Source organism: Trachypithecus francoisi, unplaced genomic scaffold (genome assembly GCF_009764315.1).
Source record: "Trachypithecus francoisi isolate TF-2019V2 unplaced genomic scaffold, Tfra_2.0 Lachesis_group13, whole genome shotgun sequence".
In the NCBI taxonomy this organism is placed as follows: Eukaryota; Metazoa; Chordata; class Mammalia; order Primates; family Cercopithecidae; genus Trachypithecus; species Trachypithecus francoisi.
The window spans coordinates 26,745,966-26,770,437 of NW_022681458.1; the positions used below are offsets into that span (position 1 = coordinate 26,745,966).

Sequence of the window (24,472 nt, forward strand, 5' to 3'; positions counted from 1 at the left end):
GGTCATATGGTATTTTTAGTTCTAGATCCTTGAGGAATCACCACACTGTCTTCCACAATGGTTGAACTAGTTTACAGTTCCACCAACAGTGTAAAAATGTTCCTATTTCTCCACATCCTTTCCAGCACCTGTTGTTTCCTGACTTTTTAATGATCACCTTTCTAACTGGTGTGAGATAATATCTCATTGTGGTTTTGATTTGCAGTTCTCTGATGGCTAGTGATGATGAGCATTTTTTCATATGTCTGTTGGCTGTATGAATGTCTTCTTTTGAAAAATGTCTGTTCATATCCTTCGGCCACTTTTTGATGGGGTTGTTTTTTTCTTGTAAATTTGTTTGAGTTCTTTGTAGATTCTGGATATTAGCCCTTTGTCAGATGAGTAGATTGCAAACATTTTTTCCCATTCTGTAGTTTGCCTGTTCACTCGGATGGTAGTTTCTTTTGCTGTGCAGAAGCTCTTTAGTTTAATTAGATCCCATTTGTCAATTTTGGCTTTTGTTGCCATTGCTTTTGGTGTTTTAGACATGAAGTCCTTGCCCAGGCCTATGTCCTGAATGGTATTGCCTAGGTTTTCTTCTCAGGTTTTTATGGTTTTAGGTCTAACATTTAAGTCTTATCGTGGTTAGTATCCCTGCCTGTCACTCACTACTTTTTCATAAATTTTAGTTGAAATTAGGATTAGAGGTCAAATTTATTTGTTTATACATATATTTATATATAATATGTATATCAGGTGGCTTGAGCAGTGAATATATCTGTTTTAAATTTGTTATTTCTCCAGCTTAGTGTTTTAAAATAACTAATGTGGAAATCCATTTAAGCAATTTCTGCTATCTCTGAATACATATATACATATTTTTTTTCTTGAGATGGAGTCTTACTCTGTTGCCCACACTAGAGTGCAGTGGCACAGTCTTGGCTCACTTCAACTTCTGCCTCCTGGGTTTAAGTGATTCTCCTGCCTCAGTCTCCCAAGTAGCTGGGATTACAGGTGCACGACACCAGGCCTGGCTAATTTTTGTATGTTTAGGAAAAACAGGGTCTCACCATATTGGCCAGGCTGGTATCGAACTCCTGACCTCAAATTATCCACCCACCTCGGCCTCCCAAAGTGCTAGGATTATAGGTGTGAGCCACTGTGCCTGGTCCTAAATGCATACCTTGTATGGCAATTCCAAATGCTGTTCCAGCTGGCCCTAGATTAGAAAGGGATTTCCTGCTACATACAGTAAAGATAATAGGGCAAAAGGAGACTCTTTCATAAATATTGGTTTAGGTGACTAAAATCAAAATTGTTATTAGAAACCTCAGATAAAGAGTAATTGTGAATGGTGAGACTGGTCATTATAAATCACTAAGGAAAAATCAAAGAATGAAAAGCAGTGAACCCATTTTCTTTTCCTGAAGTCTCATCATCTAGGTGTCAACTCAAATGCCACCTCTCCAGGGAGGTCTTCCCTGATGACTCAGGTCATCCAGCCCCTTCATCTTCTCTGTTCATGTCAACCATTCAGAGCTCTCATCAGTCTGTGAAATTATCTTATTGATTTGTTTACATTTTTTGGTAAATTTGCTCCTGTCCTCATAGATTCTAATCTCCTTATATACTGTTCATTGTTGTATTCTCTGCACCTAGAAAACATCTTAGCACATGATAGATACTCAACAAATATTTGTTAACTAAAATGCATAATCATTTATGTATAATCTATATTTTCTTATTTGCTAAACCATATCTCTGGGCGGCTTCATCTGTGTTCATTATGCGTGTAAATGATTTTGAGTCAATGAGATGTTTGTGCCTTATTTAAATATTATAAAGGGCACTTTGGGGAAAAAGGTTTCCGACTGTGAGTCATGAAATAACTATTTGGGTTCCAACATTATGGCAATGCACATAAACTCACCATCCAAAGGTAATTTTAAATTCATAATATCCATCATGCAGATCACAGGTAAGTCAATCTTCAAGCACTCCATTGACTAGGCTATCTAGCAGTAGATGATTACCGACTTTTATTGCATTAGAAAATACTGTGCTAACTGAATTTGGACAAGAATATATGCAGAGGAATTGCTAAAGGATCTGAGAAAAAGCTAGTCTCATTTTATAATGTGTATCAATTTTAATGGTTGCTTATTAAGCACAACAATTTAGTATAGTAGAAAATCTTTTTTTCAGAAAAAGTCCTGATTTTAAACATGTCAATTTTCCAAAAGGATGGGATAGAGTAAAGCTCAACAGCACACATTTTGAATATTCTGAGAAACAACACTCGATTCTTAGAAAGTTCTCTGTGAATACTGTTGAAAGCTGAAGGGATGGATACGCAAATAGATGGGATATATTGTAAGAGCCAAGTTTATACTTACTAACTCTATAAATGGGTTTCCTTCTAATCAAGTGATAAGAGGCTTCAGAGACCAAGGGGTACTTCATTTCTTTCATAATAAGCGAAAATGATCAAAGAAATACATCTTTGTTTACTTTTCAAAAAACTCCCATTAAACAACTATTTAAAATCTAATCTTTTCCACAAAGGAAAAAACACAGCTTTTAGAAGCACTCTTCTTTTAGAGATAATTTATGCCATAAATTTTTATCACTTTAAGGAACAAATCTCATTACTTTCAAACTGTATGAAAATTTGGAAGACGCTGTTTCAAAGTTGCTGATGCCTCTCAGGAATGTCACTGTTCACTTCATTAAAATATACATTAAATTACAAAGTGCAAAAGTATTTAGCATCCACTGCCACTCTCGTAGCCAGTAATTTGCATGCAACAGATGTCACCTAATAATCAACTGATCCAATGGGTTTTAACCAAAATTCACAATCATCTAAAAGATGACCCATAGCGTCACTGATTAAAATGCTCCTCACTGTTCCTGGTCTAATGAGATTGTGATGACCTCTTCAGCGATCCGCTCTATTGATTGGAGCATATTTGGAACACTGAGGTTGTAACTCATCAAATTATGGACATCAAGCTGAAACTTCTTTAAGAATTTTAATACTGAGGAAGCAAATAATAATAAAAAAAGATGCACAGAGTTTTTTAAAAAATAATCATCTCAGTTACTCAGCAAATGTATATCGTGGTATTATTATCTGTAAGAGTTAAGTAGTAGCTGTTCTGGCTTTTTCTGGTGTAGTTCGTATTTTGATAATACATTGTGGAATATATTATTTTCAGTGTGTCTATCAAAAAACATTTCATTTTTGATGAAAACATAAGCATTTTACTGAAATGATTGCAGAGTGCATGTAGCTTTGCCCATGTAGATATAATAAACTAGGTAGGTAATAAACTACAATTCAGAAATATGATGTCTAATTTAAAAAAATATTCAATATATTCATTAAAATATACATCGTATACAAAGTAGTATATATAAGGTATACTGAGATGAACTATATATCTCTCCTACACCAATAAATGAAATCTAAAAGAAGAGTTGAAATATTTTTAAAAACAAATTTTGATGTTTTTAAAAAACAAATACCTTTTCTGTAAGAATAACTGATGGTACTGTTACAGTAGAAAACCTAACCACTGGATTTAATCTTTCTATTTTTATTTGCATGCTCTCTGAGCTTAAAGTAAAATATAAGAAGATTGGAAAACATTGATGAAGTACCTAATTGTAATTATTAATTATCACGTAAAAAAAAGTTTACTCATTCTTGAAATTTTGTCGTTGCTACACAACAGTGACATTTTATCAATGTTCTAGTTTTTTTTCCCTAAAAGTATTTTCTTCCTGGCCAGGCACGGTGGCTCACGCTTGTAATTCCAGCACTTTGGGAGGCTGAGGTGGGTGGATCACCCGAGGTCAGGAGTTCGAGACCAGCCTGGCCAACATGGTGAAATCTCACCTGTACTAAAAATACAAAAATTAGCTAGGCATGGTGGCAGGTGACTGTAGTCCCAGCTACTTGGGAGGCTGAGGCAGTAGAATTGCTTGAACCCAGGAGGCAGAGGTTGCAGTGAGCCAAGATTGCACCATTGCACTCCAGCCTGGACAACACAGTGAGACTCTGTTTCAAAAGAAAAATAATAATAAATAATAAAATAATTTTTTTCCTAAATAAAGTTTTAAAAATAAACTTTAGTATCTATTTAAAGGCAGGTAACCCATAATTTAATTCTGCGTATACCAACAAACTGATGGTGTGAAGAACCAATATTTTTCCTCAACATTTTCAAGGAGTCTCATGACAATAAAATGCAGCTTTTTCCAAAATATGAAGAAAACATATAAATGTAAATTTTAAAAAAATGTAGGTAAGGAGAAGGTAAGCAACAATATCTCTTTATTTACAATCAAATATTTTTTTTTAAGTAGGAACAGTATACTTATCAAGGAAATACCAGGGTATATTTAAGAGAGAAAAAAGATAATTTAGCTGCCTTTATGATCATTAAAGGAGGGCCAAAACATACAGACAAAAACTTGAGGATTTAATATAAAATCAAGGTTTTGATGATCACACCTATACTTGTGAAATACTCTGGAAAAGCAGCAGTCCTTAGTCCTTCACTGACAAGCTGGATTGACAGTTGGCTTTGGTACAAAAAACATTCTTGACAATGCAACTGAGTACTGTCATCAGAACCCATGTATTTTCCTGCTGAAGGTGCTACATTTATCACCCATTTATGCAACAGGAAAAAAGCAACTGTATAACTTCAAAACTTTTCTCTTGACACTGGAAAGGAGAGATTTTTGATATCAGACAAAGAATCAGTCACCTACAAGAGCAATAAAGCAAGGTCACATATGGTTGGGGAAGAGTACATCACTGTGAGAATTCTACAGCCTGAAAGAATCATAGGAGATGAATACGACCTGGCCTATTCTTCAGAAAACACTGAAAGGAAGTGATAACAGAAAAGAGAAAGAGCCATAACAGCCTGCTAAAAGTGTGTGGATGACACTGAATTCAAGGCCTTTTAGGGTCTAAGGGATGGGAGTTATCACCCTGGAACAACCAACCCATTTGTATTGGAAGTGCCCATCAGATTATTTCTCAGGAACTCCCCCTCCCCACTTTTTTTTTTTGCCACTGTCTCTGTGCAAAGATTTTCTAAAAATTGAAATTTTTTCTTCATTTACTATTTGCTGATGTCATACTTTGACAGGTTATGAAGAAAGAGTAATTAAAATGTAATAATAATAAGTACTTTATAACTGCTGGTATTGAAATATATTTCTAATTTTTAAAGTCCAAACAGTAATTTCCTACTGAATTTGATAGTTCATTATTGGATGCTTAGTTCATAGCTTACCTCACTCCACAAAAATATATTGAGATGGCTTATAGGCAGTAACATGAAAGCATATTTTAATTTAAAAAATCTTGACTGAGTACTTTCTTGATAAACCTCTCTGCTTTAGTGTATAACTTTGGGACAAGGTATGACAGAAGCAGGGATAATTTTGTAACTACATATAAAAATTGTTAGTGCTATCACCCAGTGGAACTTGGCTATATGATAATGTGAAATAAGCACATTTGTAGTTGAAATCCTGGCATGAGATGCTACTTGCTCTTCTACCTTGGACAGGTTACTTAAACCTCTTGAGCATTTGCAAGATAGAGTTAATAATATAATATTAAGAGTACTCTAGTTTTCTCATTGGATTGTTTTGAGACTAAATTATATAATATGTGAAAGCGCATGTAAATGATGAGGCACTGATTACATGACTATGATTGCCATCATAGCTTTCAACTTCAACAGAGTTTCCTTCCCCACTCTTTGTCCATTTGCAATGGCTGTGTATTCCTCAAGGGAGCATATTAGTTATAACTTATTTTTATAAAATTATGGCATAATGATATTCATTATGAATTATTTGAAATGTTGAATTTATAAAAGATACAGTCAGCCCTTCATATCAGTGGGTTTCATATGCATGAATTCAACCCACTGTGAATCAAAAATACTGTACTGGAGAGGAAATGGATGGTTGTCTGTACTAAACATTTACAGACTATTTTTCTTACCATTATTACTAAACAATACAGTATAACAAACTACCACATAGCATTTACGTTGTATTTGAAATTAGAAGTAATCTAGAAATAGTTTAAAGTGTATGTGAGAATGTGCATAGGCTATATGCAAATACTAATCCATTTTATGTAAGAAATTTGTATCTTACAGTTTACAGAGTATTTGCAGATTTTGGTATTGGAGAGGATTTGGAGCCAATCCTCTGCAGACACCTAGGGACAATTGTACATCTTTCAGAGTTTTGAAAGCAATCTGTGTTACATCTCTAAAACACAGCAGTGTTTGCACTCAAATTGTGGTTCGATTGAGAATGGCATTGGACAGTATTTTTAGATAGTTAATTAGATTCTTATTTACAGAGATGAAACTTCAATCTTTAATCAGAATCTTGCCAAAAACAGATTTTTAACAGGGTAACTTTAGCTCACAGTTTTTGGAGTCTTGATTTAAGTATCTTTTAGTTTCAATGTGAATGTCCTAGAGTCTCATTAACAAAAGAAAAATTCTCTGATTCTCCTTTTTGTCTCTAATGAAGCTTTCTACATCTCAGCAGTCAAAGGTTTGCAATTTTAGCAGGATTTTATTTTTAATGTTGGGGGAAAATTAAAGTTACACTGAACAATTTTATTTTTTTCTCTGTCATATTTAGGAGAGAGCAATAAAGCTAACATGCAGTGAAAGTAAGTGAAGTATTAGAGAGCTGTAGCTCTTCTCACTATAAAACATGAGTTCATTTGGTCATCATCATGAGTTTTTACAATGGCAGAAGTCTGCATTTCTAAGACTGCAAGAATCATTAACAAGTTTTGTATTTTCTTTTTTAAAAATTTGTATTTCACTGATTTAGAATTGTGTTTTTAATCTCTAAATTGGCAAAAATAATCCTGGCCAATCCTCGCTGCATTCAGAATGCAGTTTGTTTTTTAAATGGATAGGAATGTGCCTTGGAAGCATACTTCTTTTGACAGTGGGAGCTTTTTAAAATGAAACCAATCAAGCCCTATAAATCTGGAGCAGGAAAAGAATTTTCCTTATGTTAGCAATGTGCCACATTTCTGTGAAAAAGAGGGGACTAAACATGAAATAGACTTATAATTGAACACATTCAACAATATAGGAAATATATACACCCAAAATGAAAACTACAGTATCTCTACCACATTACTTGCATAATGTTCATAGTGAATTAATCAAAGCTGATAAGATACGAGAGAAAACATCAGAGTTAGAGTTAGAAGACCTTTCTTGATCTGTCAAGTTTGATGATCTCCATTTATAAGACAAAGACAAAAGCACAAATTTCTCTGAATCTCAGTTTTCTCATTTGTGAAATGGGAGTGAAAATATTTTAGGATTCAATAATTTAATAAGGAAATACATGTGCAACATACTTAATGAAATTGCCAACTATTATTGGTGTTTGTTTCAGGCACAAATCTAGTCTTGTTGCTTCTTTGATCTAAGCCCTTTGGTGGCTGTCTACTCAGTTCAGACTTTGACCCAAGCTCCTTAGCCTAGCATTCATGCTGTGAACTGGTCCTATGCTTCCGCCTCACTCTTATTTCTCTCTAACTCTCTATACCCTATGCTCTTGTCACTCAGGTTGACACCGTTTCTCTAGGCTTTACCTTTATGTTTGCATTTTTTTGAATTACTTTTTTTTTTTTTTTTTTTGAGAGAAAGTCTCGCTCTGTCAACCAGGCTGGAGTGCAATGGCTGGAACTTGGCTCACTGAAACTTCTGCCTCCGGGGTTCAATCAGCCTGCCAAGTAGCTGGGACTATAGGCACCCACCATCATGCCAGGCTAATCTTTTTATTTTTAGTAGAGACGGGGTTTCACCATGTTGGCCAGGCTGGTCTTAAACTCTTGACCTCAGGTGATCTGCTTGCCTCAGCCTCCCAAAGTGCTGGTTTTACAGGGGTGAGCCACCATGCCCAGTCTGAATTCTTTCTTCATCTGAGTTCCTAGAGCAGTCATCACAAGCCACTTGTCATCTATGGTACCTGTATTATTCCTTTAGATAGACTAGGAGCACCTGAGGGTCAGATTTCTGTCTTCCGTATTTTGGTACAGCCCACAAGATCTACCACTTCTCTATATGAAAGGGATATTTATTTAATGGGATCAAACTATGGATTGTCTAGGTAAGCTGATTTTAAAAATGTGGTAATAGACTGAGTACCTAAGTAAGCAGAAATAATGTATACATGTTTTCACTTAATATAATCCTGAGTATATCTATTATATTAAAGACAACTTTTTGGCTTATCAAAAGAGAACACATGTGATATAAAAAAGATAAAAAATTAATCTTTATCTGTTTTATTTGAGAATTTTCAGAAAATGGAAAATTATTAAGTTATACCACATCAGTGCAAAAAGCAAAGCTATACTCTTCTGAGTCAGGAATGCAGAGAAATAGGACTTAACATGCCTGCTGTTAAGTATGTATACATTTAAAATAGGCAAATCTACAGGCTTTTTGAAATTTACTTGTGTGAGAAGAGATCCCTGAGACCACGCACTGCCGAAAGAGAACTGATAACCACCAGTACCCAAATGACTGTAACCTTCAAGAGTGCAAGTTAGAAGGATTTGGTGACAGCACAGTTTGACAGAAGTAGAAAGGGAAGAATATCTGATTTTAGATTAGGCAAGGATCAGCAAAACCTTTTCTATAGAAGGCCAAATAGTAAATATTTTAGATTTTGTGGGTCATACAGTGCCTGGAACATTCTAAAAGCAACCATAGACAATATGCAACTGAATTAGCATGGTTGTGTTTTAATAAAGCTTTATTAACAAAGTGGATTGTGAACTGGATCTGGCTCATGGAGCATAGTGTGTTGACCCTTGTCTTAGATAATCCATTATTTGTAATTGATATTACCACTCTTTTTTAAAAAGTCATTTTCAACTAACTTGTTTTTTGTAACACAAATTAATAAATTTCCATAAATAATCACATTAAATACAATTTTGGGAACTAAAAAAATATATATACTAAAAGATAAGCTGAGAAAAAAATAGATTTTCATCATTAACTGCCCATAAAAATCAAATAAAGGAATTATCCTATCTTGAATCATTAGCAAAATATTTCTTAAACTGTGTTTCACTGAACTTTTGTGAACTTTAAGATGTTAATAAATGTTCTGAGAAAAAAAAAGTGTTCTACTGTCACATAAATTTGTGAAATTCTGGATTAAATATAGTTTAGTATTAATAGTAATAGTAGTAAAAATGTCAGGTAGTTTTTATAAATCACGTGGTGTATGCCAAGTACTATCTACTATGATCTCTCTTTTATAGATGTGTACATGGAGACATAAAGAGGTAAAGCAGTATGTCCTAGGTCAGTTGGCTGGGTAAGTGGTAGGGTCTGCTTTAAAATCCAGTTTTCACCACACTTTTGAGTTCTCAGCTGTTGAACTCTACAGACTAACTCTCAAAAAAACCTACTTTCCAATATGCTCAAGTAGTCTCAGTATACTAACGTGTACTGCTCATTTCCAAGAGAGGTTAAAGGATGCATCATTTCTCAAATTTATTTGACCATGAAAAATCATTGAAATCCTTATGAAGAATCTAGTATTCCTTAGAAAACAAGATTCTAGTATTCCTTAGAAAACAATCTAGAAAAGGCTGAATTATACCAGTGATTCCCAAACCCTGCTGAGAATTATAATAATCTCAGAACCTTTAGAATAACATAGATTTAAATGATTTAAATTGGAATTTAAGATGGAAAGGTGAAGGAATCTGAATTTTTGCAACATTCCTTCCTTAGATGATATTGATCATCGGTCAGTTTAGAGATTTTTGTTGTGGTTGTTCTAATGCCACAGAATTAGAGATTTCTGCATATGTCATCTATTTTGCACACTCCATTCCTGCCATCTAGTGAGAGGTGAGAGTTTGCTAAGTGAAAAAAAAAAATGGGTCTTCATTTTCTAAAACCGTCAAAATGCATGAGTAAGCACAGCTAATTTTGCTCCTTTGTTACATCCAAGTACAAAGTAGTCTCAGTGAAAATAAATAGGTAATGTTTAATGTAATATATTTTAATTTTATTTTGGCTTATATTATTTGGTTTAAATACATAATTTTTCTGTTTTAGACAATGGGCCCCATTTTTATTACAGCCTTTGGAAACTTAGGCTAGTTTCACAAATTGTACTCAGTCTGTATCAAAGACTGATTTCTGATATGCCAATATTTTATTGTTCTTGTCTACTTGTAACTCTGTGTTGTCATGGTGATAGGTCCTCATATCACATTTCTATAGACAATTGGCTGAGACAAATCATTGCATCCAACATATTTATTGGAAAAGAAGATGCAATGCGCTGGCATTTTTCTGTTAAACCTGAAGGTAGTAAAATATAGAAAAAAGATCACAGGAAAGTGATATATTAATATTGCCTTTGCAAATAATGAGCTGTGCCATTATGGTGTTATCACTAAGTTTCTGTTGGTCTTTCTTTTATCACCTCTAAAATAAGGGAGTTAGATAAAATAATTTCAAAGTGCTATTTCAGATCTAAAATTCTATGGTCAGTGCTCAAAAGTAGAAAGGACCTAGACTATGAAAAAGAAACCATAATGCCTGCCTTTTTACAAACAGAAAAATTTATATAAATGCAGATACTAGAAATAAAATCCCAAACCAAGATGTAACAATGGTAGTGAAAGGTAAATACTAAAACAAAAATTACTCAAAATCCCAACCCAATAATGTTTAATTAAAAAAAAACCTTTTGAGCAGTGGTAATTGTTATAAATTGATATGTAATACTATAATCTTCAAATCTTCAATACTACATATCCTTCATAAGACATATATGGTCTCATTATTGTATCAATTCTATAGATAGAATAAAAGTATATCAAGTTTTGTTCATGGTTATGTGACATAATGGGAAAATTAAGAGTTGTGTTCAGTGCATGTTTATACACTGCAGACAACTTTATGCAGCCATAGAATAATGTCACTTGAAAACTTTTTCAAGAACTGAATGATCTTTCTTGTCACTTTAGTACTTTATTCACTATTTCCATGATGTCATTAAATTTTTGCAAAGATGGCTTTATTGTGATATGCTCTACGGCAGGCTAGAGGCAAGGAAATCAACAATGAAAGTGTGTTAGACTGAAATTACTGATGCTAATCAGTAGTGATGATAAAACCCAAAGTATAGACTCTAAAATAAGCCAGTTCTCAATTAATAATGCCTATTGTTTGAGAAAGCAACGACATTGATCACTTCAACTCTCCTCTTAGTTATTTGTTTCAAACGCTTCCCTAAAAGACAACTAAAAAATACTCTGATAGGTTTTTCTTGTGCTGTCCTTCATAAAACACACTGCCTCATGTATAAATCAAGATGCAGCATAACAAAACAAAGTGAAGATATGTTCATGGTGATTAAGAAGTAGGAACAAAAGATTTAAATAATCTTAAAATAAGATTTTCTTAAAGGAAGAACACTCTTGCTCCCTCCAGTTTAACACACACACACCCAAATGTGTGTATGGAGCAATTAAAATCTAGATTATAGAGATTATAAATTAATCTGCAAAATTTGCCAAAGATATGTAGGCCCGTGTTATGAAATAAGATGTAGGAAATAGAAAAAAAAAATTATGCTTGTTCATATCACCCTATTAACCAATTCTATCTTTTGGTGAGGAAAAACAATTAAGAATAGGCGATTGTTTTTTAACATATCCAAAACCTTGTACAGGTGGAGTTAAAATTTGGAAGGGAGACTACCAGGTCATTCTTTTTTTCAGCTTCATCTTCTCTCAATATTGATGAGTCAGTAAGGAATGGGCAATCATGTCTGTAAACTACTGATGACTGACCTCAAGTCTGGGGTAGTCACTAACAGTGACAAGCTCCGCAAATCTCAGATGTGGCTGCAAATCAACGCCGATCTCCCAATGTGCACAGGGCGCAGAAGCCCAGTCACAAATCTCGGTAGTCATGCTTGTCACACGGTTATCACCATTAACAGCGGCATCTTCCAATATGAAGGACGGCAATAAATATTGGTAAGTAAGTACGAAAAACTGCTCCTATGTATAACTAGTGAAAGGGCTAGCTGACCATAAATTCTCTTAAAATGTAAAGTAAGAGACTGTAATTCTGACTGCAAATGAGCTAATTCACTCCTTTGGGAATTAATTTGGAAGCCATTTATTCTTATAATTCTACTCTATTTTAGAAAGTACTTAATATGAAAAGGATAACACTCAATTATCAATGGAATTTAAAAAAAAATAAACTATTTTTAAAATTTGATTTTTTTCCTAGCTGTCATGTACTTCTGTGAGTGCAAAAAACTTTGTGTACTTTTGTGAGTGCACAAAGTGTGCAATGAACATTATAAATTTTTAAAATGAAATTGACTTCTAATCTCGGAAATGAAATCACTCAGAGAGTATAAAAATTAAAGGTTCCCCGGTTACTTACAAAGATGGGAATCCCCCTTTGAGAATATCCACTTTGAACCCACTCATTCTGCATGCTGAGGCTGAGCCTCAGATAAGCAACAGTAAGGTCTCAATCACTGTTATTTTGTAGCAACTTGAAAGTGGAAGGCATTCCTTTTAACTCACTCAAAGCCATTTTAATGTTAAAAGCCACAACATGCTCTGCAAAACAGAAACTGCATTTTGTAGAGCCAATAATTATGGAATTAATCTTCTCAACCTCTTTACAAAGATCCCCAATTATCTTTGCCGCATAAAATCATGAGGCTTTCTAGTTCTTTCTTGGGATAGTATCTTAAAAATGCCACTGGTGACTCAACTACCCATTTGTTGAGAAGTGAAAACTCTCTTTTGTATAAAATTCTTTAAAAACTGCACCTATATTCTCACAATCCACTGATTTCTCTGTTATTAAAACAAATACAGGCTTCATACTTCAAAAATATGCTTTTTGTACTCCTTTGCCTTGTGTAAACATCTGACTTAGTTCCTGTGCTTTTCATAGACAGAAATGGCAGGTGGGTAAGTGGGTAGGGGGAAGTGAATTGTGCTGTGCGAAGTGTTACCTACCTGTTAGTCCCCTCAAATGAGATATCTCTCTACAGCCTCTGGTTTTCCCTGTTCTTTCATAAATCTGGTCCTCAGCTCCTAGAACATGTTGCCTTCCATTTTCTTCTCCATATTAAAAAAACAACTAGACATCAAATGACTCTTCCAAATCTGAATTCCAAAATTCTTCCCACTCAAACGTTTTTAAAGATTTAATTTTACAATATTGGACATTAATGATGTAGCACCTATTAATGAGAAGGTTGAAAATTTTATCTCTATGTGAATATACCCATTAAAGGGCAAATCAATTCTAAATCCATATTGGCATCAACATTTTTTATGAGTGTAATGATTTGGAAAAATAATCCCACTGCTTAATTTTCTTTTTTTTCTTTTTTTTTTTTTGAAACGGAGTCTCCTTCTGTTGCCGAGGCTGGAGTGCAGTGGCGTGATCTCTGCTCACTGCAGCCTCTGCCTCCCGGGTTCAAGCAATTCTCCTGCCTCAGCCTCCCATGTAGCTGAGACTATAGGTGCCTGCCAACGTGCCCAGCTAATTTTTGTATTTTTAGTAGAGACAGGGTTTCACCATGTTGGCCAGGCTGGTCCCCTTTTAGTCTCTTGAGATTTAAATATTAAGTATAAAATTCAGGGCAAAAACTTGGCGTCATGAAAACATGCTCATTTTTATAAAAGCAACAACAAACCCATAAGATGTTCGACTTCAAAAAATATTCACACTGTACCTTTCAAATATACAATTCAGAGACCTGGTTCACTGTCTTTGGCCCATAGTGGGAAAAACACAAAGGTCAGTGTCAGCAGGGAAGAGCTGGTCTTGGGTAAATCCAAATCCTGAATTAGGGACACTGGGAATTGACTGCGGAAAATCACTTTAAAATAAAACAAGCTATGCAAAAGCTGAGAGATTTCTTTCAGCTGCATGTAGTATAACCTTCAGTGTATGACCTATAACTAAATCAGTACAAGTTCTAAAGTATAAGGAAATAGTCAAAAAGGCTAATTCTAGCAGAATCAGAGTTATAAAAATACTGAGCAAAATAAATTCTTGCTTTGAGAAACTCAGCATAAGATAGTTAAGCCTACATTTCCAATGAACTTTTTCTGGTAGAAACTGCTATTATAATTTATTATTGATATGCTTTATTTCTCAAAAAGTAGGTTCCAGTGTCATATCGCCCGGGTGCACATGAAAGAAAGATGAGAGAACCTACTATACAGTGACCTTTATCTTAATACAATATTACCAGAACACCGGAGAATTTAGAGTTTTCAAAAAGAGTAGAGAGAAATTCATTTTCAAAGCTTGCATCAGTAAATGAAATAAAAACTCCACAACCTTTATAAATGACATTAGTTTTCCTATCAGGTGACACATGTGGATCAATTTACATTTGAATTTGGTGATCAGAAAATACTGAAATGTGACCTACGATTTGCAACTGCACTGGGTGAGACAATACAGCTAAAACACTGGGTAGTCATTGCGATGCTGGGATGGAGACAGAATCCAAGACAACCCTTGGTGAGGAAGGGGTCAAGCGAGGAAGAAAGTAAAGGCAGGATGAAAATAGGCACTCTTATCATAAGAGAACAATGTGTGCCATTTTAACTGCCCAAAGAGTATTTTTCATCTCAACTTTCAGTGCTTCTTTAATTAAAATGAAGTTATCAACACATAAACAGAAACTAAATCATTCTAAAGAAATTCTAAGTTCTTTATCCTGTAAGTTTGATTACAATTTGACCTGGTATGCTACTCATCAAAAAATGTATTGAATGACTGTTACGTAGCTCATATGGTGTTGGGAATAGAAGGGAAAAGATAAAACAGTGTCCCTAGCCTCAAAGGGTTCAATGACTAATGGAAGAGACAAGTGGTTTCACATGATATTATTTCACATTATATTTCATATGATTTAATATGATTGCAGTGTGATGTATTACATTATTGCTGTGGGATAGAACAGTAGAAGTGGTAAGGAGCTTAGATTCCGCAGCCAAGCTGCCTGGCTTGGAGTCCTACTTTTTCCTCTTTCCAGCTGTATGGTCTTGGACAAGTTACTTACACTCTGCTGCTTCAGTTTTCTTATCTGTAAAACAGTGCTAATAAAAGTATAATTCTTACAGTGTTATTATAAAATGTGTTATAATATACATAAAGCTCTTTACAGTATCAGACAACAGCTACTGTTCTTGTAATGATGGTGTGCAGCAGGCCGTGAGAACATATGGAAGGAGTGATACAGTGTGGGAGATAAGAGGTAGGACAGACAGAGAGGGGTTTCCAGTTGAGGTGAGATTTAAATGGAGCCTTGAAGTAGTCCAGTAGGATTTAAACAGGGAGCAACATTGAAAAAGTGTTCCACACTGTGGAACAGCAGTGCAAACACACAGGGAAGAAAAGTCACCAAGAGTTTGAGGGATTTGGAGAGGTTGATGAGTAGAATCTAGGCTACAGTAGGGAAATTAGATTTTATCCTGAAAACTGTCCTGAATGTCTTTGTCCTTATGCACCTCATTCTCTTTTTTTCTGCAACAGACTTCCTTCCTCCACTATTGATTTCCCTTTACTTCTATTCAATTCTGTGCTTGGATATAGGACATTCGTTTTTATTTATGTATAACTAGGTCATCTATGTGCAGAACAATCTGCACTTTATTTCATGTTATTCTTCAGATGATTCTAAATATTTTGGCCCAGCATTCAAGGCCCTTCCATCCACTGTCCACCGACACATATGTGACGTTAACTCTTACTAGGATAGCCTTTTAGTCATAGCTAGCTTCCAATTATACCCATCTCGGTCCTCTTTGCACATTGTATTCATCCCAGTCTCTGAATTTGCTCCAGCAGTTCCTCCTTGGAGTTTCAGTCTCCCCAGATCAATTTCAAGTACTTCTTAAAGAACAGGCAACTCTACAAGGTGTATAGGGTGAGCATCCTGAAGACAAGTCTCTTGCTTAACCTAGCCTCATACTGTGTTGATAAGCTTCTGACATCACAATCTCTTGGGAGTTACAATGGGATTTTATAATCATATACTTAACTTTTTACCTGCTTTTTCCCCTTCTCTCTTCACATCAATCATGTCTTTCTTGTGAGCAGAGATTTTGGTTTCTGGATATCCTACTTTAAAATGTAAGTACGTCTATAGTATCTTATCTACTGAACAGTCTGATAAATGCTTGTTGGATGAATATATTAAATGTAAAATCTCATAACACAACCTCCCTAATTAACATATCAGCATTATTATATGAAAGTTTTATGCATCTTTAATAATTAATGACTTGTTCCTTGCAAGCTGAGTTGGAAGAGAATCAAGGTGACAGATTATGGCTAATATTTACTTAGAGTTATATGGTTCATATGGATAAGTAGAGCATTTTAAAAAGCTATTATAATTCTTCATTTGAAAGTCTTTTAAAGTTAAACTTTCATTATAAAATGTAGGCAAAGCCATAGAGGAATTTAGAATTTAGAATAAATCCCTGGATATTAGAGTTAAGAAGGAGGGGACAACCATTTATTTAATACCTATTGTGTACCCGTCATCACAAGGTTAGTGACTTTAGAGAAATTATATGTCATTAAGAATTTCCAACCTCTCCTTCCAAGGGAAGTGATTATTACAATGGCTATTTTATAGTCAATACCACTGTGGATCAAAAAGTTTAAGAACTCCATTCAAAAATTTATATCCAAGTGATGAATTCAGGATTCGAATTCAGGTCTATCTGACCTTAGTGACAAAGTGCTTTGAGAGATCATATAGTATTGTTAGAATGGCAGCATTTAGAATTAAGGTAAATAACTTGACAGTTTTGGATACGTAATTTATTCAAAACTGGTCTCAGTTTCTCATTCTTGTACATTTGCCCTATATAGTCTCTAAAGCTCTTTATGATTCAAAATTCTTGTTAAAAAAAGTGATATCTATTATTTTAAAAATCACATCAAAAATTTTATGACACAAAAAGCAAGGTGAAAAAGCTGTGCATATTAATGGATCATACATTAGGAAAGAAGTAGTAGGGATTAATTAGATTATAGTAGGGTTATAACTAGAAGGGGTACAGAAATTATTAACTTTTTCTTTAAATATCTCTATATTGTTTGACATGGTAACATAGCTGTACCATTGTAGTGAAATCTAATAAATAGAGGGGAAAATGATAGCATTTTAAATAGTTAATTAGACAATCTTTTTTCTTCATTAAATATGGATTACCAAAGTATATAAATCTCAGAAACTTATATTTTTATTTGTGCCAGTTATGAAATGCTGTTCCTACAATACCTTTTTGTGTTCTACTCTAGATATAAACACATGTTAGAAAAGGGTGATATGACTATAGAACCATGCCTAGAATCAAATGTGTTGAGTACTTCTACTTACTTCCATTAAGATGAAATTAAAAATAGGTAATGTCAAAGTATATACAATATTTTAGAGATATAAAACCATTAATAAATGTACTATGCTCTCAACCATTATTTGGTGTCAACAATGATACTTTTACTAGACTCTCATGTTTTTACTTCTTAATTTTGTGCAATAAAATAATACACGAAAGACAAAAGTTGAGAATAACACATCTAAGAAAGTCGAATGTCATAATTAAAATTTCCCTTTTGTCCTAAGGAATCTATTTTCTATGACTGGGTATTCTTGGGTAAATCAGAACTGGCTTGAACACATAACCTGGTTCATTCCTGGTTAATAATGAATCAAATACAATTAACTATGAATACACAGATTACACTAATGATGATCAGTTGAGACCTTTTTTCTACATACTGATTTCTGGCACCATTTGACTCTTGTGGTGAGAGAAGTTGGGTCAGTGTTAGTAATGGAAATGTCTTCTCTCATACATAAACACCCACACTGAAAACTAGCTATATCTACTTTTACCTCTAAGGTTCTGAGCACTTGTCACAGAACTTGGTTAGATGAGATGGGAACATTTTGTATAAAGCCACCAGTATGACAGACACTACAGGCACAAAATACCATTACATTTAAGGTGGACATTTTTCATGTATTCATACCTTCAGAGTTCAGATCACGCTTGTAGGATATCCCAATTAAAACTACCCATTGGAGAAAAGAAAGTCCAATAAGGGATAAAAATGAACTCTAAGCTACTTTGAAAATATGACACAAGCATAAAAGAAAAACTAAAAAATACCATGTAGGCTGAAAAAAATTACAGTCTTTTTTACTATTCTTGACTTGGATTGTGATAAAAATTCAGTTCTCTGTGGAATCCTGTAAGCAAAAAATCCAGCGAGCAGAGAACAGAACGGGGATCTTGCTTGACAATAAGTAGGCCCAATGCATTTTCTTGATATGAGGACCACAGCTAAGAAGTGTATCTCTGCAGCTTTTCCACACAATAAACAAATGATTCTAGACTATATTGTTAAATGACTTCAAATATAGGCTAATAAGCAACACACACACAAAACTGACACAATTTAAAAATTAATTTAGGAGACACACTATACACAAAACTCTTCCCCTCAGAAAACATATTTTGTAATAACAGAGAAGAAATGTTTAAGGGCAAAAATAAAAGGTGTTAGGTATGCCCAGATACTTCTGGGAAACAAAGAAAGGTTATTGTGAAACTTAACAAATACAATCAGCAAATCAATTAGCCATTTGTTGACCATGGTGCTACTTATGGTAATTAGAATCAAATTGCTGTAATTTAAAGGGAAATTTAAAAGTACATTTTTCCAACTCTGACTTTAATGTAGCAATATACTAAGCACGTGGTATGAAAAGTTGATATTCAATAAATATGGAGGGTAACGCATACCTTAAATTCCTCCAAGATTTTGTAATTTTTCCCGTGATATTCACAGAAGTTTTTTACTTCTTTGCACTCAGGACAGCATCCATTGTGTTCCACTTTAGTACACTTTGGGTGAATTTTAGGGCATTCTGGTTGGTCGCAAACAGGTCCATCTAGAGCACAGACACATGGACAGTTGGAATGCCCGGGGAAAAATCGTTCTCCCAACTTGTATACAAAGCCGCTGTCATCGACACACCCTTTCCCTCGATAGTCATCAAAGATCAGATTGTCATTACTGGAGATCTGGTCACCTTCATCAGCAGGATAGTCTTCATTACTGATAGCAGCAGAGGTGACCAATCCAGGGATGACCAACAGAAGTATGCAAGCTTCATGAATATGAAGAGCCATCCCCCTCTTCAAAGACTTCTGGATGTACTCCTAATTTTAAATACACTCAGCTCCTTCCATGGGAATACAAGAGGGGTAGGCTGAAAATAAATATTTAAAAAGAATAATTTGACATATATAAAATGAAGATAGATTCATTTAAGCCCATGCTCTTAAACTGTTTGGGATCAATTTGAAGATACGAAGGCCTCAAATAGACTAAGTTGATGCAACTATCTATGCCATATTGTGAGGTTTGGAGAGTTGATACTTTGCAATATATGCGTTAAAATTTGTCCTTTTGGATTATTTTATATACGAACCTTCAGTTTGAATATTCCTTCTGAATTTCAAAGGTCTGGCTTTTTCTAAATTGCAAAGAAATGGTTTTACTGAGCCCCAAAAGGTGATTACAAGGAGTCACTTATAAATAGCTCAAGAATATTTGAACTCACATTTTCTATTATTCTTTAAACTGGACTAGTCAGTGATGGAACATATGTTATAATTATCTGTGTCAACTCAAGAGATTAGTGTGAAAAAATCTAATTCTAAAGGAAAGAGAATAAACCAACAGTTGAATATAAATTATATTTAGGATGGAGCTGCTATAGAGGATTTCCTACTTATTTATGCCCATAATTGAAGAACAACAGTGGTATCCACATCAGTTACCTGTTTCAGTGAACATGAATCTGGATTTTTGAAATATAGTTGATAACAAAAACAACAAAACTATTCCATGGTGTTTAAGAAAATTTGAAATAATAAATAATACAAGAGAATTCCATGTGCTTAAAATAATGTGTTAAAAACAAATTTATTTGTATTATTGTCCACATTATTTTACATAGGAAGTAAGCTCCTAGTGGGCAGGAAAGATCTATCTATACATTTATTTCACAGTAACTTGAATCTAGTATATATGTAATTTGTTTAAATTAAATATTTCAATATAATATAAATACAATTTATGAGATCTTGAAAACATAACTCTTGAAATGTCAAAAATATTTGCATGTATGCAATCTGCACAAAGATGCCAGCATAAAATTGTTTATGGAAGTTGCTTAAAACAGTAATTAAGTGTTAACCATTCATAGAAAATATGCCTTACTAATTTTGTGACACTGACTCTTGTAAACTCCACTTAGTATTGGTGCTTGATGTGAAGTGTTGGGAGTGGGCTCTTATTTAAATATTTAGAATAACTAACTCACACAGAGGCTCTGGGGAAACTGTGAGTTTAGGGAGTAATAAATAAGAAAAAGTATTGTCAAATAGCTCATTTGTTTATTAAATGCTATTGGCTTAATGCCAATATCACTAAGATTGTATATAGGACATTTTCAGGTCAGTTATTAATGTTATACATTGGTTTATTTTCAGATTATATTAAGAGCAATGATAAATCATCTCTTTTCAGTCTAACATATACAGATGATAACTTAAGATAAAGATGACATTAGGAAACTTCATAAACTATTATATTTGCATTTTAAGGTAGATATGCAAATTCTATAATAGTAAAATGGAAGGTAGTATGCCCTCTTTCCAGAGAAAGCTGATATTAGAATTCCTCTGATATCCTCTGATATTAGAATTCCCTTTGGGTAGGTAATAAAGCTGATGATTTCTTATAAAATCTGTCAAAAATAATGAGTCATGACAGAACAAGAAAATGCAAACCTATAATTCTACTTGGGAATCTGGAAGCTCCCTTTGACAAAGCATTTTCTTCTCTCAAATTACTACAGAGATAACAAACATAACAGAAGCTTCTGAAAAAGCATAAATATAATTTACTAATTAAAGCAAGCATTTATACATCATATATTTAGAAAGTTTATCTTGGAGGAAAAGAAAGCTACTGTGCTTTCTTATAATATTCCAGCAATATCTGTCAACACATGCAAGATAAGCCATATAAAATACACATATGATTCTGCCTCAAAGGGACATAGACAGAAAATGATCTCTTTGTAAGCCACAGGTAGGCATTAATGTGTTAGGTTATGGTAAATGTAAACTTAGAGGTAAAAATAGGAATGTAATATCTACTTTATACAAACATTAAAGATGTTTTTATTATATGAAATATATCTTAAAATCTGCATGGTAAAACAAGATTTTATTTTCAATATAACAAAGTTCTTAGGCTATTTTTTAAAAAGCCTTCATAATTGAGCTGCCCTAGCACAATTTAAGATACTATTTATTTAACAGAAGAAACATGGGATAAATCAAATATAATGTTTACCTGAAGATTTTTATAAAGAAAGCAAACACTGCTAAACTGAGAATCACTTCCCAGCTTAACTTTCCCTCCTCCCCATATTGCTATATATGATTTAAAATGACTGCATCTATTTCTTTGAGAAAACAAACATAACTCATGTCATAAGATACACTTACCTAATCACTCTGGAGGTTAATGGTGGTGGTAGGGGTCACAGCCCAAAATGAACTAAAAGGTCAGCTATGTTTTAAGAAAGCAGTTCCTCTTTAATTACCCAAAGAATACATTTTTAGGCATGAATTAAAGGCAATCCATTCTGTCTACCTCCCATTTCAAAACACAGTAAAGAAGCAGTCTCCCGCCCTTCCAGAAAGAAACACAGCAGAAACACATAAGAAATTTGCTTTGGACCTGTCTTCAGAATTCAAAGCAAGAAGCAATGCTGGTCCTGTAGAAATCCAGACCCCAGTAGCAGAATCATGTTGAACTTATTTTTAGCATTTTCTTAGATCCTTCTATGAAATTTCCCGGCTGATTACGCCTCTTCCACACATGAGTTCACTTACACAGTGTTTGCTACGGCAGTAGAGGTGATTTGGCTAGGCTCGGAGGATCACAAACAGCAACAGCATGCTGTAGCTTAAAGCCCACTCCGCTGGCAATACCATCACCATCATCCACAGTATGTTGCTTGAATCCCCTGTTACACACCGGAAAATACTAACTGTGGACGTGAAGGAAAGGAGCAACTTTAGCTGGGTTTCTGCATCAGTAAGAGCAGTTTGCAGATTGCTGATTTGGAGCTCATTCTGCCGGCAGCCGGGAATTCCTCAGCACCACGGACAGCGCCAACAACTGGCTTCTGAACCCAGCTCTGTCGAAATCCCCGAGCTGCTTTAGACGAGGCTAGAGTGCTCTACAAGCAGTCGCACTTTATACAGCGGATGCGTGCATTAGGAGGGGTAAAGACATTCTACGTGCGAGATACTTATTTCCATTGAAATTACAATTAAATTTTTTTTTCTAAAAAATTGTAATTACACCTAACGCTTTCTTGGATGGACTGCAGAGATGAAAGTTCCAGAAGAGGCTTGCATTTAGATTTAAGCCATCTGCAGTCCCCGATTATTATTAATAGATAAAGCATAATCATTGTCAAACAATCTGTGAAAACGTGTGCTTGTCGATTCTATTTGACCCTTTGGTGGCAGAAAGACTTCCCCGGTGTTGCATGATTAAACTTCAGGTCGTCCTGCAGCTTGGATCTGATTAAAAAAAAAAAAAAAAGTAGCCAGGTTTTCCTGCAGTTTGTTCTCTAACATTAAAAATCAATCTCCTGTAATTCATCTAGTCTGTCATTAGGCGTCATTGTAAAGCTGTTTCTTTCAAAACCCCTAGCAAAGATGCTGAGTCTCTAAATTCTTATCAAAATGAGACAGAAAAAAGACTCTGACACAAATGGGTGAGCATAAAGTTTTGTTTTTTTTTATTAGTAACAGTATGCGCACTAAAATATATGTCCAAAGCATATTTTAAAGCAGACTGTAAATGTTACCTGCTGGCACATTTAACCAGTTATTTGCTGGTTTGGGACTACAGGAAGCATTTTCAAGCCTTAAAGGGAATGCCCTCTGCAGCGGGATGTGCTGACAGTCAAGACCACGTTCGAACTGTGCCATCAGAGCCTCCAGAAAACAGAATCTCTCCGTCGTGAGAAAACACAACCGTGTGTGCCTCGCTTTCGTGGCCCATCAATTTGTGAATCTCCCCAGATTTAAGATCGAGCAAATGGATAACACCATTGCCACTTGCCTGAGCTAAAACTTGACCTGAGGGAGACAGAGAGGAGAGAGAATGAATCAAAGTTTTATTTCAAGTGTTCACCGTTTATAAGCAACGAAGCATTCTATTTTTTTCACTGATTCTGTGTTAGGAGTCAGTTATTAAATATGAAGTAGCTCCTGTAGGTATAAGAAATAAGTTGAGTCAAAATTAAGACACATCAATAATTAGATTACAAAATTTTCGAATTGGGACATAGAGCCTAATTGTCTACGTCCTTTATATGCAGATTTCATCAAATGTCCTACTATTCTTTTATATTTGTGATGAATAAAGCATTTTGAGGAGATGAGATTGAAAGCAACTATGCAGGACAACTTTCTTTTTCAAATAAATTATATGTTAAAAAGTTTTAAAAGACAAAACTTCCAAATTTATGGAAAAACATATCTGTGTATGGATAATTTGTATTTTAAAATTTGTATTCTTCTTTAAACTTATTTATAATAATTATGTTAATCATTACTTACAACTCAATATACATTCCTGCTGTAAAAATTGTGATACTCATGAACTCAACAAATATTTTTTTGAAGCTGAAGTGGAAATAAATATTTCCATTTCAAAATGACTTGGGAGTTTTTACTCTAGCTTAGAATTCAACTTTTTATAAATTTTGTTACATAAGATGGCTAAATACAGCACAGGGTATTTGCATAATTTTTGTACCATTTATTTTTAGTGGCTTATTTCCTCAGAGTGAAAACAAATCAGGGATCCAATTTTAATTAATATTTTTATTAAGGAAGTCCAGTAACAAACTATCATGGGACTTGGAGGTAAGTAAAACAATAGGCTATGTTTACATAAGCTCAGTACTTAGTGTAAATAAGTATGACATTACTACTATCCATGGGATTATTTAATCATACTTAGAAGGCATATTATTGTTCCAGTAATAACATTTAAAATTTATCAAACTCTTTTAATGTGATAGATACCATATTTAGTGCTTGATATGGATAATTCTGTATGATCCTTACAATAATCTAATGATAAAGAAAATAGTATTAACTCCTCTATGTAGGTGAAGAAATAGAGGCTTGGAAAGGCAAAGTAACTTGCTCACAGTGACACCCTAGGTATAG

At 34.2% G+C, this 24,472-nt stretch overlaps 2 protein-coding genes across 6 annotated transcripts in view; both read right to left on the reverse strand.

Moving 5' to 3' along the window:
• VWC2L (von Willebrand factor C domain containing 2 like) overlaps positions 1 to 22,513 on the reverse strand; it is a 171,861-nt gene extending 149,348 nt beyond the window's left edge. For all 3 annotated transcript variants that reach the window (XR_004441588.1, XM_033230387.1, XM_033230385.1), the window contains exons 1-2: positions 21,719 to 22,513; positions 18,935 to 19,404 (exon numbers count right to left, since the gene is read on the reverse strand). Coding sequence is in view for 2 of the 3 variants with exons in the window: in XM_033230387.1 (XP_033086278.1) it covers positions 18,935 to 19,324 (390 nt within the window). In the remaining variant the exon portion in view is untranslated. The remainder of the gene's footprint in view (positions 1 to 18,934; positions 19,405 to 21,718) is intronic.
• Positions 22,514 to 23,005: 492 nt separating this feature from the next.
• SPAG16 (sperm associated antigen 16) overlaps positions 23,006 to 24,472 on the reverse strand; it is a 1,188,211-nt gene continuing 1,186,744 nt past the window's right edge. For all 3 annotated transcript variants that reach the window (XM_033230389.1, XM_033230390.1, XM_033230388.1), the window contains one exon: positions 23,006 to 23,371. In XM_033230389.1, the coding sequence (XP_033086280.1) occupies positions 23,196 to 23,371 (176 nt within the window). In that variant the 3' untranslated portion in view covers positions 23,006 to 23,195. The remainder of the gene's footprint in view (positions 23,372 to 24,472) is intronic.